Raw genomic sequence first — 16,610 nt, forward strand, 5'->3', positions numbered from 1 at the left:
GTTTAAGCTAGACAAATTCAAACTGGAAAGCTGGAGTACCTTTTTACCAGTTAGGGTAATTAACCCTGGTATAATTTACCAAAGGTTGTGGTGGATTCTCCATCATTGGCAATTTACTAAATCAAGACTGGATGTTTTTCTAAAAGATTTGCAATAGGAATTAGTTCGAGGCAGTTCTCTGGCCGGGCTAGTACTGCATGATCATAGTGGTCCCTTCTGGCTTTGGAATCTATGAAGCTCCACCAGTTGCAGAGCTGAGCATTCTATCTTGGTGTGAGAGCCCCCCGTCCCTTGGTTCTCTGTTCGCAGCGGCTCCCAGCACCTGGTGCTGACCCATCTCCCTGTGAAGTCAGTTGAAAGGCACACAGACTTCAGTGGGACCTGGATCAGGTTGGTGAGCAGGAATTCATTAACCATCTTTGTAGGTCATTTGGTTGTCAGTGCATGAAGATAAAATGTAGGGCATTCACTTGCAAGTCAGTTTGCACCTGTGATATTCTCTCTGGCCCCAAGAGGGAGGATTGGGGGGAAAGGTCAGGTTCTAGGTGTTTCGCCAGCGTGGACACACATCACACTTGTTGTTTAAAAGGCTAGGGAGAAAGTCTCCTCTGAACAGCATGGCTTGTGCACTTTTACCTCACTGGTCCGAAACAAATGAGGCAGGAGACTTCCAGTTCTCCTTCACGTAGCCCCAACCAGTTCCAAACCACTGGATACAGGTGGAGGCCCATAAGCCTTTGGCTGAGAGAGAGAAGCTGCATCTGGGACTGACTGATCAGAACAGCTCTGCGCCAGTGGGTGAGGATAATTCCTCCGGTGCACTGACTGGAGGCAAAAGTAGGCTGAACACTTGGAGCACGGTTGTCCATAGCAGCACAGAGACTCTTATATTGACTCACTTTCCAGCCAGTGTGGAAGGAAGGGTCTCTCATCCATATGTGCTCCAGCATCTACCGGCTCACTGGACTCTGGAATGGGAGGCCCATCAGGCAACTTTGGTTCTCCTGGGATTGGATCAACTGGCCGTTATCAATTCAGTGCCAGTGCTCTAGGTATACCTAGCAACTCTACTTTTATCCCACCATCGTGTGCCAGTGACAGGGAACAAGAGTTGCAAATGAGCGACTGTCTCTTCTCAGTTTGTTTTTAATTTTTGTAATTAAAGAAATAGAATTTTTGACAGTGCAAATTAGTTTCATAATCAGAAAGCGTGCACCAAATATACCAGAGACCACAGCATCTGCAGCATTTTCTAGTGTAACTTTGTTTTGTGCCACTTGCACACAAAGACATCGGATCCCCTGGTAAATACCCTGCGATTGCTAAACAAATACATAGCTTTACTCCTGCAGTCAGCACTTTTTAGGTACTGTGGTCAAAGAAAGGCACATCAACTTCAAATATATTATCGCCCAGCAGGAAGTGGTTTTACCTTCCGCATTTGCTGTTACTATTCGGTGTGGGGGGAAAAACAGTTTGAAGTGTAAGATGTATGGAATCTATTTGGCTTTCCCTTTCCACAAACCAAGGTGGGGAATATGCAACATAGGGGGATATAAAACATACATGTTTTAATGGCACCATTTTCTAAAATTTATATTAATAGTGAAAATGACCATATTTCTTTAACTGCAGAAGTGTGACCATCTCTAAATTGTGAACACTAATTCATAAAATGCCTCTGCATCTGTTGGCTTTCGGTATAATGGAGCCTCTGTAATAGTTGATCATGGTTGATATTGAGAAATAAAATATTCAGACCTATTGTCTTGTTCAGTTTTATTCCATTAGCAAAACAGACTTTTATCTATGGAGAATACATTCTGTAAGGGCACAAGGGTATATTTCAGGCAACAAAATATGGGAGAAATAACAAAGAATGTTATTAACAAAAGCACAAACCTTCCCTTTACGTTTCCCTAATCTCATTTCTATATACATTATTACTGTGTTTAGAAAAGAGTGGACCAACTTCATTTATGGTGTAAAACCAATGAGATTACACCACAAATGAATTTAGCCTTTTGTACTGAGTTTCTTTATAACCAACGGTAATCTCTATTTTCCAAGAAGTAATTTGCAAAAATGCAGAGTGGCAGCCAGGTCACGTATTAGTCAAGCCTAGTGACTTCAATGCAGTGCCAAGAGGAAATGTCGAACTGTTAGATGACACCAAATAGCCCTGACTCAAACCGGTCCAGGGGCTTTTCACACACTAATCCCACTCCAAGCTCTCGGATAGAAGCTGTTCTATTTATTGATTAGATACTGTGAAGATCAAGATCAAGGTTTGGGGTTTTCAGCTAAAAGGCCATGGAAGCAAAACAGAGATTGTTCCATGTCCCTGATCCTTCTAACACGTAGGTATCCTTATAAGTGCATGATGGGGGGGGGGGGGGGCGTTTCTGCAGTTTATATACATGCACAGTGAAGCTGGTCTTAACTACTCAATGGTACTGACAAAAAATAGTTACTTAATGAAAGAGGCCTTCTGATAAAGATGGTGAACTGTGCTGAATGGGGCAGACATTGAGAAGCTGATTTCAGAGGCGCTGGGGCCTTTCTATTCCCATACCAGCCCTCTTGATCTACAACCTCAGATTTTCATTTCTAAACACTGAGCCATATTGTACCTAAACTAAACAAACAAACAAAAAAAGGCGAACCAAACCCTGAAAACCACCCACCTCAGCCAGGAAACAAACTGAGTAAAAGCACTTCTCAGTCTGCATTTATTGCGGAGCTAGCAAAAAGTCTGTCCATACGCAACAATACAAAACATCTGTTGAAAGACACTGAGAAGAGAACTTTTAAAATTTCATGTAGAAAGATAACACCCTGATTCAAAAAAATTACTGAAGCCTCCTTCCACATGAGACCACACCACTTCATATGAACGCACAGTGATATTTTCTGGCTTCTATTTCTGGTTCCAAATCAGGAAGTTTATGACTAAGATAAAAAAAATACATTAAAAATTGGATTTAAAAGCCCAGTTTTAAAAAGTAAATTTGCTTTGTTGTGTTCCTGATATCACTGCCATTTATTAAAACAGAATTAAAATCTAATTTACTTGCTGCTCCTGATGATGTGTATTTTTGCTGACCAAGCTGAGTGAAACGCGAGATGTGAATAGACCAGTCAGTTTCTGTTTTCAGTCAGTTTCTAGTCATCCAAACTTTCCTGATCTCACGCACAATTTGGCTTGCAAACACTGCTGGGTCTGAAGATTTGTAAAAGCTTTTAAGACGAACTTCTGAACACATTTGAACTGATATTTCCTGATAATAATTAACATGTAAAATGATTAAAGTAATAACCAAACTTATTTTGTAATTCAAAAACCACTCAGGGTCCACTTTGAGTGAGGTCTGAGTTGCTTCTTGTTTTGCTGATGGGCCTGCTCATGAGTGGCGCATGACATGGAGCTTTCCAAACCTTCAGCCTCTCATGGAGCTCTGCTCAGACAGCGACGCTGTTGGGGATCCGGTTTGGGGAAAGGTAATAGTAGGGTAGTTTTTTGTTCTTGTTCCGTTCAGTGATGACGCTGACGATCTCATCGAGATCCTTGCGGAATTTCATCATGGCCTGCTTCACTGGCTTCTCTACGAAGTGCTCATCTGGGTACATGCCCAGGAACAGCTAATCGTAGAAGACACAAAGAGATCACTCTTGGGGTAGGTTGGAAATAAACCCTGGAGCCCCAGCTGTTCTGTCTAAATGTCCCATCCTGCAGCAATGCAACCCCCTCTCCTGGGACACATCAGCGCTGCTGCTGGAGACTTTGGTCTGTTTGGATTCTAAAGAAAAGCCGCATGACGTACCCTTTTGCCATCATGCAGCTCCTTGCTTTGGGCAACTACTCCAGAGTGTCCCTAGGAGGCATCCATTGTTTCACCCTTTAAGTTGAGGCTCACCTCTTCTTACAGAGAGTTATCACTGTATGTACCCTCACTCAACCTCCATCCCTTCAAAATGTGTTCCACAAACCTGCATGAATTTGGCCACACAGCCCCTTTGCAAGGTAGGAGAGTATCATTATCCCATTTACAGAGGAAGAAACAGGCAGTGGGAGACAAAGTGACTTGCAAAGAGCCAGGAACAGAACCCAGATCTCCTGGCTCCCAGTTTATGTGGTTTTGCCATAACCCTCCTTCTGCCCTCTCCTATAACTCTAGGTCACAGTATCCTCTTGGTTGGAGCCATGGTAAAGATACAGTAATTGCCAGTGCACAGCCCACTTGCCAGCAGGACTGGCAGCCACGATATCACCGCCCAAGTCCTTTGAAGGATTGAGGTCACGAAGCAACCAGTTTTGTGGTTCTACAAGTATTCAAGTGAAAAATGTTAACCCCTTCCTTGCCTTGTGAGATGAGTGAACCCCGAGCAGTCAGACTCCTGAGAGAGAATAGACAAGGTCTTGAACTTACTTCATTCTCCTGGAACTGGCTCAAGGCCCAGACAGCTCCAAGATGCCAACAAGAGCGACCCCTGTCTGGCAAGCTCTCCACAATCTGCTCAATTGTGACTGTCCCCTTTTCTGTAGGGGGAGGCTGCCGCATGGTCGGAGGGGAGTTGGGAATCCAGGAACACCAGTCATACTGAGAGAGGCAAGACAAAGCAAGAGATTGCCGTGAAAATCACAACCATCGGCATTTAGGAAAGTAACTAATACAGCGTTATTGTAGCCATGTCGATCCCAGGATATCAGAGAGACAAGGTGGGTGAGGTAATATCTTTTATTGGACCAACTTCTGTTGGCGAGAGAGACAAGCTCTCTTACACAGAGTTCTTCCTCAGATCAGCTGAAGAAGAAGAGTTCTGGGTAAGCTCGAATGCTTGTCTCTCTGGCCAACAGAACTTGATCTAAGAAAAGATATTACCTCATCTGTCTTGTCTCTCTGATATCCTGGGATCAACATGGCTACAACAACACTGTATATAACAAAATGTTTGCACATAGTCAAAACCAAGGAAGATTTTGCTTCTGACTGTGGAATCTTTCCAGTCCCTCCAGAGCAGAGGTGTATTGGCCTGGGATGTTTGGGATTCTGAAAGCAACTTACTTTATATAGTAAATTGATGCTATTTTTCCTGGCTGGGCAGAATTTTTAATTAGGTTCTCCCAGGCCAAAATGAGTCTGCCTATATGAAGAAAACAGGTTATGTGTGTGTGAGGGGTAGCAGTGGGGCTGGGGTTTAGAGTCAGGTGACTTGAAACACCCCTGTCACCTAGATGCAGTTTACCACGTTTAAAATCATGTTAGCCTTGGCTGTAGCCTTGACTATCCCTCAAAGTTATAAAAGGACAAGCTAACAGGAGTTTAAAAGGCTTAAACTGTGCCTACACTAGGTATTAAGGGACACTTTCAGTCATGTTGGTTAACTTGAGTCAACTAACTGAGTTTAGGAAAGCACTTTTTTTGTAGTCCAGACCTACTGGAAGACTATTCAAGTCTGGTGAGACACTTAATTTGTTCCATGTAGGAGATAAGGGGAGATTATTATACATTTTATTTTCCAGAGCTGTTCAATATTGGAGAAAAAACAGGATTCTAAAGGTAGGCTGTTTTGTGGTGGGTATACTGCCAGCACAGGGCATGTTGGGATACCCCTGTTATCATGTAAGAATATAAGAACATAGGAACGGCCATACTGGGTCAGACCAAAGGTCCATCTAGCCCAGTATCATGTCTTTCCACAGTGGACAATGCCAGGTACCCCAGAGGGAATGAACAGAACAGGTAATCATCAAGTGATCCACCCGCTGTTGCCCATTCCCAGCTTCTGGCAAACAGAGGCTAGGGACACCATCCCTGCCCATCCTGGCTAACAGCCATTGATGGACCTATCCTCCATGAATTTATCTAGTTATTTTTTGAACCCTGTTATAGTCTTGGTCTTCACAACATCCTCTGGCAAGGAGTTCCACAGGTTGACTGCACTGTGTGAAGAAATACTTCCTTTTGTTTGTTTTAAACCTGCTGCCTATTACTTTCATTTGGTGACCCCTAGTTCGTGTGTTATGTGAAAGAGTAAATAACACTTCCTTATTTACTTTCTCCACACCAATCATGATTTTATAGACCTCTATCATATCCCCCTTTAGTTGTCTCTTTTCCAAGCTGAAAAGTCACAGTCTTATTAATCTCTCCTCATATGGAAGCTGTTCCATACCCCTAATCATTTTTGTTGCCCTTTTCTGTACCTTTCCCAATTCCAATATATCTTTTTTGAGGTGGGGGGACCACATCTGCATGCAGTATTCAAGCTGTGGGCATACCATGGATTTATATAGAGGCAATGTGATATTTTCTGTCTTATTATCTATCCCTTTCACAATGATTCCCAACATTCTGTTCGCAATGTAGCATGATGAGTCCCATCGTGGGACTTTAAAACCAGCAAGTGTCTCAGTAAACTTTAAAATGGCCTGAGATCCACTTCCTCATTGGTTGGGGTTATTGAACTTTTGAAAATTTTACCCAACGTGACCTAAGAGTCTAAGTCCCATTGACTTTCCATGAAAGTTAGCTTTCTAAGATCCTTCTGAAAACGGGACTTAGGCATGTTTGAAAATGTTACCCATAATCTGAACACTGAAGCCAAAATGTTCAAATCGTGACTCAAATTAGGCACCAAAATCCATATTTAGGCACTGAAATAAGTGGCCTTTCAAAAGGCACAGTTCCCATGGACTTTGATGGTGTTTGCAGGAGGTTAGGCGGGTATTTTAGCACAGAAGGGCAATTGAGTGTGTAACCATACATTTAAAAAAAGTTCCCAGTCCAAGCCACTGCAGCTGCACATCCCAACTGATATGAGCGCTATTCTTCTGGAAAATAAGAATGTGTAAACCCCACACAGGAAATAAAGGGGTTAATGAGGGCCTGAGAGTCCAATTAACCCACCTGGCTGCATCTGGAGAGTGAGTTAGGCTTAATTAAAGGTTAATCTCAGCTGGGGAGGAGCTGCTGGTTGCTTTAAAGACTGGCAGGCTGGAGCAGAAGAAACTCTGCAGTCACTCTCTGGGACTAGAGAGTGGAGACAACGGGAGGATCAAAGAGACAGTGTGGGAGAGAATTGGCCTTGGGATCCTCTCCTGAGTAGAGAAGTCTGGCTAGAGGCCCGCAGAGACACGGAGCAGCTGCTGGGGAGTGGAGCAGGCTCCGATGGGGAGCCCTCATACTGGACTGGCCTTGCAGGCGTTGGATTGAGGAATGAAAGATCAAGTCTGAGGAGGGCAGAAGTTGGTTTGGGATTATCTTGGAGGAGTCCAAGGGGGAGCCCAGCAAGTCCTGGTCCTGCAAGAAGGGTGAACCTAGGTATGCAGGGGGGAGAAGGCCTGGGAAAAGACCACAGCAGGAAGAAGCCCAGGGAGGAAGCTGGGGGTGGGTCTGAATAAACAGACCTTGCCTGCTCACCAGAGGGTCCCTGGGCCAGGGCCGGCTCCAGGCACCAGCCCACCAAGCATGTGCTTGGGGCGGCACCTGGAGGGGGGTGGCGCGGCGGGGCGCTCCTGCCACCGGGGGCTCTCCGCCCTCCCCTCGGCGGGCTCCCCACCCTGCTCCCGGCGCTCTGGCCGCTGGGGAGAGCGGGGAGCCCCGGTCGGGCTCCCCGCCCTGCTCCCGGCGCTCTGGCCGCCGGGGAGAGCGGAGAGCCCCAGTCGGGCTCCCCGCCCTGCTCCCGGCGCTCTGGCCGCCGGGGAGAGCGGAGAGCCGGTGGGGGATTGCTCGGCGCCCTCCCCTGCCACGCTGGCGGGGGGGCGGGGCGGCGGGTGGCTTTTTTGCATAGGGCGGCAAAAAAGCCAGAGCCGGCCCTGCCCTGGGCTGGAACCCTCAGGAGAGGAGGAGCCTGGGGTCTCCTACCAGCCACTGGTGAAGGAGGCATGAAGCCCCCAGATATAAGGGGATAGGGACACTGGAAAGCCCCGAGACAAAGGTGTGAAAAGACTACAGGGCCCAGCATCGGGGTCAAAGACCGGACATAAGGAGATTGGACATTTATTTGTTAGACTCTCTGGCAGGGTGGGGACTAAACATGACTGGCCAGGGGCTGAGTCATGAGAAGAGGCGGGCTACAGTGGGACCGGCACGATGGTCAACAGGAGGCACCTGATGAGAATATAGCTGCTGCTCCACACCCAGCCATGAGTCCAACTCTTCTACACCCATACCTGACCAAAATTCACAGCCGCGTGCTGGGCTGACGCTGTGAATATCGCCACAGTTAGATATTCCGATAGCTTCTCGCGGGTCTTGATTGTCTTCGGAAATCCTAAAAGGGGGAAGAGAAGAAAGCTGGAAATAAGGTTTGGATCAGTTATGGCACACCTGAGTTATTGGCCTGCGGTAGGTCAAACAGCGCATGGCTTTCTGTTCCTGGCTTCTGCTACTGATCTGCCAGGTGGCCTTGGCACCTCTCTGATCCTCAGCAACCCATCTGTAAAATGGTGGATTCACTGACCCACCTCACAGGGGAATTTTAAGACTTCATTGATGTTTGTAAGGCCCTGTGAGATCCTCAGGTGAAAGGTTCTATATGAAGGCAAAGGGGTGTTTTTATATTTTAAAACAATTCCATTCTATTTCTTCCGACCAGGTTCCCAGCAGCTAAGGACATGAATGAGAGCTGAGCACTCTCAGCCATTCTCCTTTCACCTCAGTTCACAATTCAAGCACGGCAACATTGTACAAGAGTAAACATTGCTGCGCTATGTCTAAAAAGTCTGGCGAGTAAATGACCCAGGAGGCAGAGGGACAATGACGTACGATTAGCCTGAAGGCAGCATTTAAGGGATGGTGGGAGGTGGGAAAATGGCAATTCTAAACCTGTTCAGGGGAACAAGGGGAGGAGGAACAGAAATATTCACATCAGACACCCTTAAGACTAGGTAAAACCAAGTGGAGCTCCGAAGAGGTGATTGCAGAGAAAGCCACGCTTTTGTTAACCTATGGGAGACAGCTGGGGAGAGAAAAGGGATTGGGGGTCTCCTGTGCATAATGCTCTTCCCACCAACAGAGATTTCCCCACCCTTCTTTGAGGCCAGACTGTGTGGGGAGGGGGTGGGGGGATGCGTATATAGGGTGGTGAGACCAGAATCACATAATCTATGGGAAGGTCCAATTCCAGCCAGCTACTTCCAAGAACGGGGAAGCAGAGAGATGAGAAAGCGAAGGTGAATCCAACTTTGAAAGCGTTGTGAGAGTGGCATCTCTACAAGTGTGGAATACCTTAATAGCAAGGCAGTGATGGCACAACACTGGGTGAATCTGAAGGGCAGGAAGATACGGATATAGCCAGTGCCCTCCCTGCTTATGGGAGGGCTTGGACTAGATGAATCAAAGATGCTTTTCTATTTATTATTTGTATTGTCCTGAGGCCCTGACCAAAATAAAGGCCCCATTGTGCTGGTGGCAGCACATGCACAAAACTGCCCCTGTCCCAAGATGCTTACAAACCAAACAGACAAGATGAAGCGCAGTTATCCCCAATGTACAGACAGTGAGCTGAAGGACACAGACATTAGAACCAAGATCCCCTGAGTTCCAGCCCAGTGCCTTAACCACAAAACCAGGAGGGAGAGACTCCAAGGCGTTGGGGTGTGTGGCTTTGAGTTGTGGCTGGCACCATGGAAGACTCAGCCCAGACCAGGCTGCCACATCTCACCTGAAGACTTGTTGCCCTTCATTCCATAGACATAGACGTCCTTGACGAAGGCCTGGAGCTCCAGGTCCTCACACACGACCTCATCACTTTCGTAGTAGATGTCAATCACGTCTGTCATGAAGCTTCAGCCACAGCAAGGGAACAAAGAGCAGAAGGGAAGCCCTGTCATTTCCTGGAGACCCTTTGCCGTGGTGTCTCAGATAGCACATCAAACATTGCACTGGCAGGCAGGCACGGCCACAACCTTCCGAATTTGCTCCCAGGACAGGAGGCAGTGGAGGGTGGAGGACTCCATGATCTCAGAGGGCCTCATTGATGGCAACATGGCTTGGGTGGGGAGTCCCTCTAGCAGCTCCGAGTCATCTGCAACTATGGCATTATCTCTGGCCTTTGCACAGCTCCTTCAGCCTGCTCAGAACGATGTCATTCCCTGATCCCCCCCACCCCTGTTCTTTGACTCCCTCCATTTATTCTCTCTGGCCTCCTCAATTAAGTCTGCATTTCTTGCCTTCCCCTTTGAGGCTCTGCCTAGATCTCTGGTGACATTTCTTCACATTCCCTTCTGCCCAAACCTCCCTTTCTCTCCTCCTCCATCTTTACACTCTTTGGCTGCAGCTCCTTCCTAATCCAGTGCACTAAGTGATCATCCTCTCTCTATTCTGACACTTCCATTGAACTCCCTCCCTCTGCAAGGGCTGCTGACGCGAAGTGCTCTTAAACAAAATCTTGCAGCAGCCGGAGATAAAGCTCTCCACATTCTCCACTGTCTTCCCCCTGGGGTAAAAAAATGCTCCCAGTTCTCCACTAACCCCACTGGCAGCATTTTAGATCCACCTCGTCCAGATGAAGAGGACTATACCAGGTGCAGGGCAGTGCAAAATCGACCCCTGTGTGTCAGAATTGACTTCCTTTCACTGCATTGCATTTAGCCTACAACTGGAAGAGTAATTTGCCATGTGACCAGTGACCAGTATCTGCACCCCACATCTGAGCCACTTAAGAACAGAGCAAACAATATTAACAGTGGCACTTACTGTGTTGGAGGACCCTAGCTGAGGTGTACTCTAGTGCTTAGGAGAGTCACCGTGACTAGGCCCCTGCATAACAACACGTTCACAGGTCAGTGTGTCACAGACACTCTAACATGTACAATCTGAGAGTTCAGAAACTGAACAACTCGTTAATGAAGGATGTTTCACTGAGGACCAGATTCTGACACCCTCCCACCATGCTGTCTAGCACCTGCAAGCACTCCCATTGGCTGCCATGGGGCTATTGATGGAGTAAAGTACTATTCAGTATTTGTAAAGGCATATAACCAAGATTAATCAGTAAAGGGGAGAAAAACACCACCAAGTGCATCAAGAAAATAACCACATGAAAGATGGGATTTCTTTGCCTTTCATCTGGGATCTAACAGTGTTGGGAGATACTCAAGATAAACAGCTGCCAAACCAAGAGCTGAGCATGCGGGAGAAGAATGTGAACCAGAGTTTCCAAATATGCTGACTATTAATAACATGCACTAATGCTTTCAGTTCAAGAAGGCTTTAACTCAGTTTAGCTGAAGTCTAATTGGCTTAAGCCAGAGAAAGTCACTCTCGAGCCAAAATAATGGCCTGTCCACATGTGAAATCACAACTCTCTGGTGTGAATGAGGCCTATTGACCCTGCAGAGCTAACAACTCTGGGACAGGAAGATAGATTCTATTCTGGCTCGTCCATCACTGATAGTACAGTTGATTATGTTCCATCTTGTGGCCAAATTCAACCCTTGTTTAACCCCATGCAATCCTACTGAAAAACATGGGCTGCACAGGTGTCTCTGGGGCAGAATTTGGCCAGCAGAATCTCTGTTGCTGGTCAAGACACACAAGAAGGAAAGTACCCAGCATGGCTCCCAGAGCCCAGGTTCAATTTGCAGGGCTGGCAACTCCCGCCCCCCCCCGCCACATTTTTACTTGCAAGAACAGGCAGGCAGGTTTGATCCAAAGTGACAGAGACACACAGTGTCTCCTACCTCTTTATTGCCTCCCAGACTTTGATGCCATCATCCCGATAGTAGTAATATGGGATATCTTCCTTGCTGTCCATCCCTTTGGCTTTGATTTCCTCTGGGAAGCAGAGGGAACTGTAGGTAAGTTCTTTTGTTGCTCGCTGGACCATTTGCACATGTCCACCTCCGCCAGTGGCATTCGCCTTCAGTGTAAAAAACGAGACTCAAGAGCATTAGAAGAACGTGGTTGCCCTTGCTGAGGTCTCACACGCTGTCCTGTCCACCTCCCAGCAGCTGGTATGGGAGCAGGCCCATGCACATGTTTCTGCAGGAGAAACTCAAACCTCCACGTGAATTACTATAGTGAGACTGCACATTTGGGTTTGAATCTTTCACACTCATTTAGCGGATCATCATTCACATTCAGGGTTTTTCCAGACTGGTTTTCTCCCACTTATAGCATCTCCTAATAATACCTTCCATTTATTGCCAAAGGATCCCAAAACACTTTACTACACATACATGCGCACACGCACCCCAGAATCACTGTCACTAGAATGCAGTCACATCTGGGGTGGAACATGCCAGCAGCTTAACTGTGCACCATAATTTTACACGACAGTTTATGACAGGAGGCAAAGACGGATACAGCATCCAATTTGAGGGGTAGTAAGGGTGGCAGTATGTAATTACTCAAACTGGAATTTAGCCAAAACAACTGGATCGCATCTTATGAAATGTGCAATGGGACCAAATCAGAAGTGGCCAAGGCTTCAGTTTACATCTCATGCGGAAGTAGGGCATGCCTGTAACAAGCTGCATCATAACAGCATCAGATTAAATATTTTAAAAAATGTTCTTCCCTCTAAGTTTCTCTCTTTCTAACATATGGCCCCACTACCTTCCTATCACTCATCTTATATTTATTGAATTCTAGTTGCTTCTTAACCTAATCATCTGCATCTGACCCCAAATGGAAACTGCTCTCAGTGGAGGCTCATTTACTGAAAGACAGCAAAATCATTATCTGCGAGCATCCCAAGCTGCAATTCTTCACACGACACTTATCTCATTTTCATTAGTTACCAGCTGGCCTCCTGCCTGACTGATTCTCTGCCAATATATGGCAGGGTTTTTCCTTCAGTGAGCAGTTACCTGTGAACTTCTGCATGGAGTTGTCTGCAATGCATACATGATGCTGTAGCACAGACAGGGTGCTGGAATAAATTGCCTAGGGAGGTTGTGGAATCGCCATCTCTGGAGATATTTAAGAGTAGGTTAGATAAACGTCTATCAGGGATGGTCTAGACAGTATTTGGTCCTGCCATGCGGGCAGGGGACTGGATTCAATGACCTCTCGAGGTTCCTTCCAGTCCTAGAATCTATGAACCTATGATCCAGTCATGCTTAGCTAGTGAAATCTGAGACAACTGCAGCCCAAAGTGGAATGGCTGCAAGTTGATAGCAGCAGCAGTTCCAAAATTCATCATCACAAAGCCATGATTCTGCTGTTTTTTGCAATTCAAGGAAATGGTGGTCAGGATTGACGCAGGGGACTGGTGGTCCATAGAAACCTATCTTGATTTCAGCATCTTCTAGCAGGGCGTTTAGTGAGACCTGGTTTATCTCCTTGTCTTATCAGACCCTTACACTATTTTTAGTACACAACCCAGTTCCCATGCAAATAAACACTTCAAAAATGAAGTCTAAGAACTACACTTAAATAAAGTTAACTTTTGGGCACAAACAACACAACAATGACATCTAGTATTCAACACACAAACACCATGGGTAAACATTTTCACAAGCACCTAAAGTCCCATTTTCACTTCTGAAAATGGGCCATAGCCTCCTAAATCACTCAGGTGCTTTTGAAAATTGTACCCTACAGCCCTATAATGTACAAACATACCATGTGTTAGCTTCTATATCTATAAAATTATACACGTCTGCATATAATTGTGTTTGTCTGTATACGCCCACATGCACTTGTATATTATATAAGCTCAGTTCACACAATCCAAACAGCCATTAGTGCCTATGATACTTGATTACTACAGACCCCATTCAGTTTTGAATTGGTCAATTAAAGGTGAAAGGTAGTATCTTCATGTTGTCTCGTGCAACTTTTTGAACATCTAGCACAAGAAACAAAACACAGCGCAACAGATAAGGAAGTAAGCCTTACAGTCAGAGGAAGGGTTGCAAGGTAGTTGATGGGGGGAAGGAAAGCAGAAGCATGATTGTCTCACCTTGTCAAAGAGGCCACATTCACAGATGAGCTGCTCTCGGGCTTTGGTGTTGATGGCTATTGTGAAGCGCACATGGGGTACCAGGAGCTGTGCAGGAAAAGAGAAATGAGAAAGGAGCACAGTTTGATTCACCCTTTATGATTTCATCTCATAGCAAATGTCTGACAAGTTTAAAGACCTGAAATTTCAGACTTTGTTGTGATGTCACCTTGGAGTGCAACCAACTAAACTATCTCTACAAATAATACAACTTTGTTTTCTCCTGGTTCTTCAAAATATTCAGCCCACAGAAAGGAGAAAAGTGCCCTGAAAGCTGCAAACCTTTGTAAGTTTTGAGCCATTGCTTCTCAGTCAGTCCTTGTTGAAACAGGGTGATAATCTCTCCGGCACACGCTCTTGCTGGAATCTATTATTCTTCCTTGAAAGTAATGACCTACCTTGAAAAGGGGGTGCACAGCAGGCAGCTGCCGGAACATGGCTATACCAAACACTTCTGAAATTAAGTGTGTCCGCAGAAGATGGGTCACAGTCTGATGCATGTGGAAATCCGAAGAGCGAACCCAAATTTTCGCCAATAACCAGTCGTATTTGTCATCTGACGGGAGGAAAATGGGATTGTCTGGTCCGGGGATTTGACTGATCTGAAAGGGTTAAAAATCATTTTTTAAAACACTGCCCATAACAATGCACAGTGCCCCATTAATGGCTCAGACAACAAACATACCTGGATAGCAATGGGAACTATCTTATTCTCCATGTTCTTATACAGTAAGCAGATGGGTGCAGCCAAGTACTGTAATGTGCATGGGTCTGTTTTATTGGCATCAATACCATCCAGCAGTTCATAGTCCACTAGGAAAATGTTCCCTTGCTGCAGAAAGAGAAAAGGGGGCAACACATTTAAGCAGAGAGGGAAGGGGGCACAGGAACCGACTCACCAGACGAGAGCATTCTGCCTCTGATAGTCTCAGATGCTTTGGACAAGGTGCAAGATACCCCATAGTGAACTATTACAGAATAATTTGCCCATGTGGGAAGATTCTTCTAACCCACATCAGTCAGAGGTTGGTTTATGTCCTGTAATTGTATTCCGGCAGTTGGACCAGGCTAACCCAAGCTGTGCTTTGTTTAACTTACCATTTAAAGATCTAACTTTTTTCTAGGAGGCTGTTTGCTTTAGTGACATGCATCTTGCTGGGGCTCAACAGCTTTTTATCCAGCTTGGCTTTTCTTATGCGTGAGATATGATGATCATTTGCAGAACACATTAGCCACATCTCTGTGGTACTTTACTGGGGTCAACTGGTTTGAGTCTGCACAGTCCAACATTCCGAGTTTGCTTTAGCTTGCTAAACTTTCTAAAGGAGTTATGCTCTTTTTAGACGTTTGCATTGTGGTCACTTGACACATGCCATCACATCACACTGCCAGCCCAGGACAGACTATATGCCAAGAGCGATGGCTTATCCCCACCCCCATGTTTCTTTGCCATTGCGACTCCACTCTGCATAATGTAGGAGAGCAAACCACCGCTAGGAGTGAGCCAGGAATTCAGTCCATTCCATCCTAGCCTTTTGCTGAAACTGTCAGTAAGGGAAACAAGATGGATCAGGTGATCTTTTATTGGATCAACTTCTGTTGGTGAGAGACACAAGCTTTTAAGCCACACTCAGAAGCTTGTTTCTGTCACCAAATAAAAGATATTACCTTACCCACCTTGTCTCTCTGCTATCATGGGAATGTCATGGCTACAACTACAGTGTAAGGGGGACACTTAGTGCCAACTGCAGCACTATTTTTTTGTGATAGGGATATTTCTCTAATGGGAACTGGAGTAAAACTTGCCTACTCAAACTGCAGGCGTTCTCCTCGGAAGTGAAAAAAGTGAGCAGAATTCCTCTAATCTAAAAAGTTGGCTTTGCCATTACAAACCACATGAAAGGAGATAACTGAAACCATGCCAGGATAGCACAGTGATTGGAGTGTTGTTATAAATATGGAGAGACAAAGTGAAAGAACAAGTCAATGCTCATTCAATGCTGTACCTTTATTTCCTCTTCCAGAGTCAGGTTCCTTTCCAGGCTGCATTCTACCATATCTGTGGTAACTGGAAGCTTTTTGGGTAGCTCTCTGCATCTTTTGATCATTACAGGATTGCATCCATTCAGGAACTGGTATCCAAACATAAAATCTTCCTGCCAGTGCTGCATCACGTATTCTGAAGGAGACACAAACATGCAGCACTCATATCACTACCTGCTGATGGTTTTTGCATTATACTGTGCACAGAACTTCACTAAGTAAATGAGATATCCAGAAAAGGATTTTTTTTTTCAATATATTTGTGTCCTACATGTAATAGAGGTTTATAACAGTCACTCAAATTAAACTGCCCTTGAAGTCGCAAAAGGATAATAAAATATCTTCACTGTTCACTTTCTGTTCTAAGCTATTGCACATTGTATCATTAAACGACCACTCTGTTCCCACCCACTTGTGGCTACATTTCAGTAGGGAGTGAAGCAATTCTTGAATACAGAAAGTTTGCAAAGCATTTTGGAAACCTTTTGGTCCTGTAGAGATCTAAGATCATTAGGTATGGGAATGAATTATAATCATACAGGGAGATTCTGCATCCACTTGTACTAGATTAGGCAACATTACACTAACAAAATGCAAAATTCATTCAGCCT

At 45.5% G+C, this 16,610-nt stretch overlaps 1 protein-coding gene across 1 annotated transcript in view; it reads right to left on the reverse strand.

Moving 5' to 3' along the window:
* Window positions 1-1,764: 1,764 nt before the first annotated feature.
* The window catches only part of ALOX5 (arachidonate 5-lipoxygenase), a 57,049-nt gene continuing 42,203 nt past the window's right edge, over window positions 1,765-16,610 (reverse strand). Inside the window, exons 6-14 of the mRNA XM_005312071.5 lie at window positions 15,963-16,135; window positions 14,642-14,788; window positions 14,355-14,558; window positions 13,918-14,004; window positions 11,690-11,868; window positions 9,670-9,791; window positions 8,177-8,277; window positions 4,431-4,601; window positions 1,765-3,642 (exon numbers count right to left, since the gene is read on the reverse strand). Coding sequence (XP_005312128.1) covers window positions 3,463-3,642; window positions 4,431-4,601; window positions 8,177-8,277; window positions 9,670-9,791; window positions 11,690-11,868; window positions 13,918-14,004; window positions 14,355-14,558; window positions 14,642-14,788; window positions 15,963-16,135 — 1,364 coding nt within the window. The 3' untranslated portion in view covers window positions 1,765-3,462. The remainder of the gene's footprint in view (window positions 3,643-4,430; window positions 4,602-8,176; window positions 8,278-9,669; window positions 9,792-11,689; window positions 11,869-13,917; window positions 14,005-14,354; window positions 14,559-14,641; window positions 14,789-15,962; window positions 16,136-16,610) is intronic.

Source organism: Chrysemys picta, chromosome 7 (genome assembly GCF_011386835.1).
Source record: "Chrysemys picta bellii isolate R12L10 chromosome 7, ASM1138683v2, whole genome shotgun sequence".
NCBI lineage: Eukaryota > Metazoa > Chordata > Testudines > Emydidae > Chrysemys > Chrysemys picta.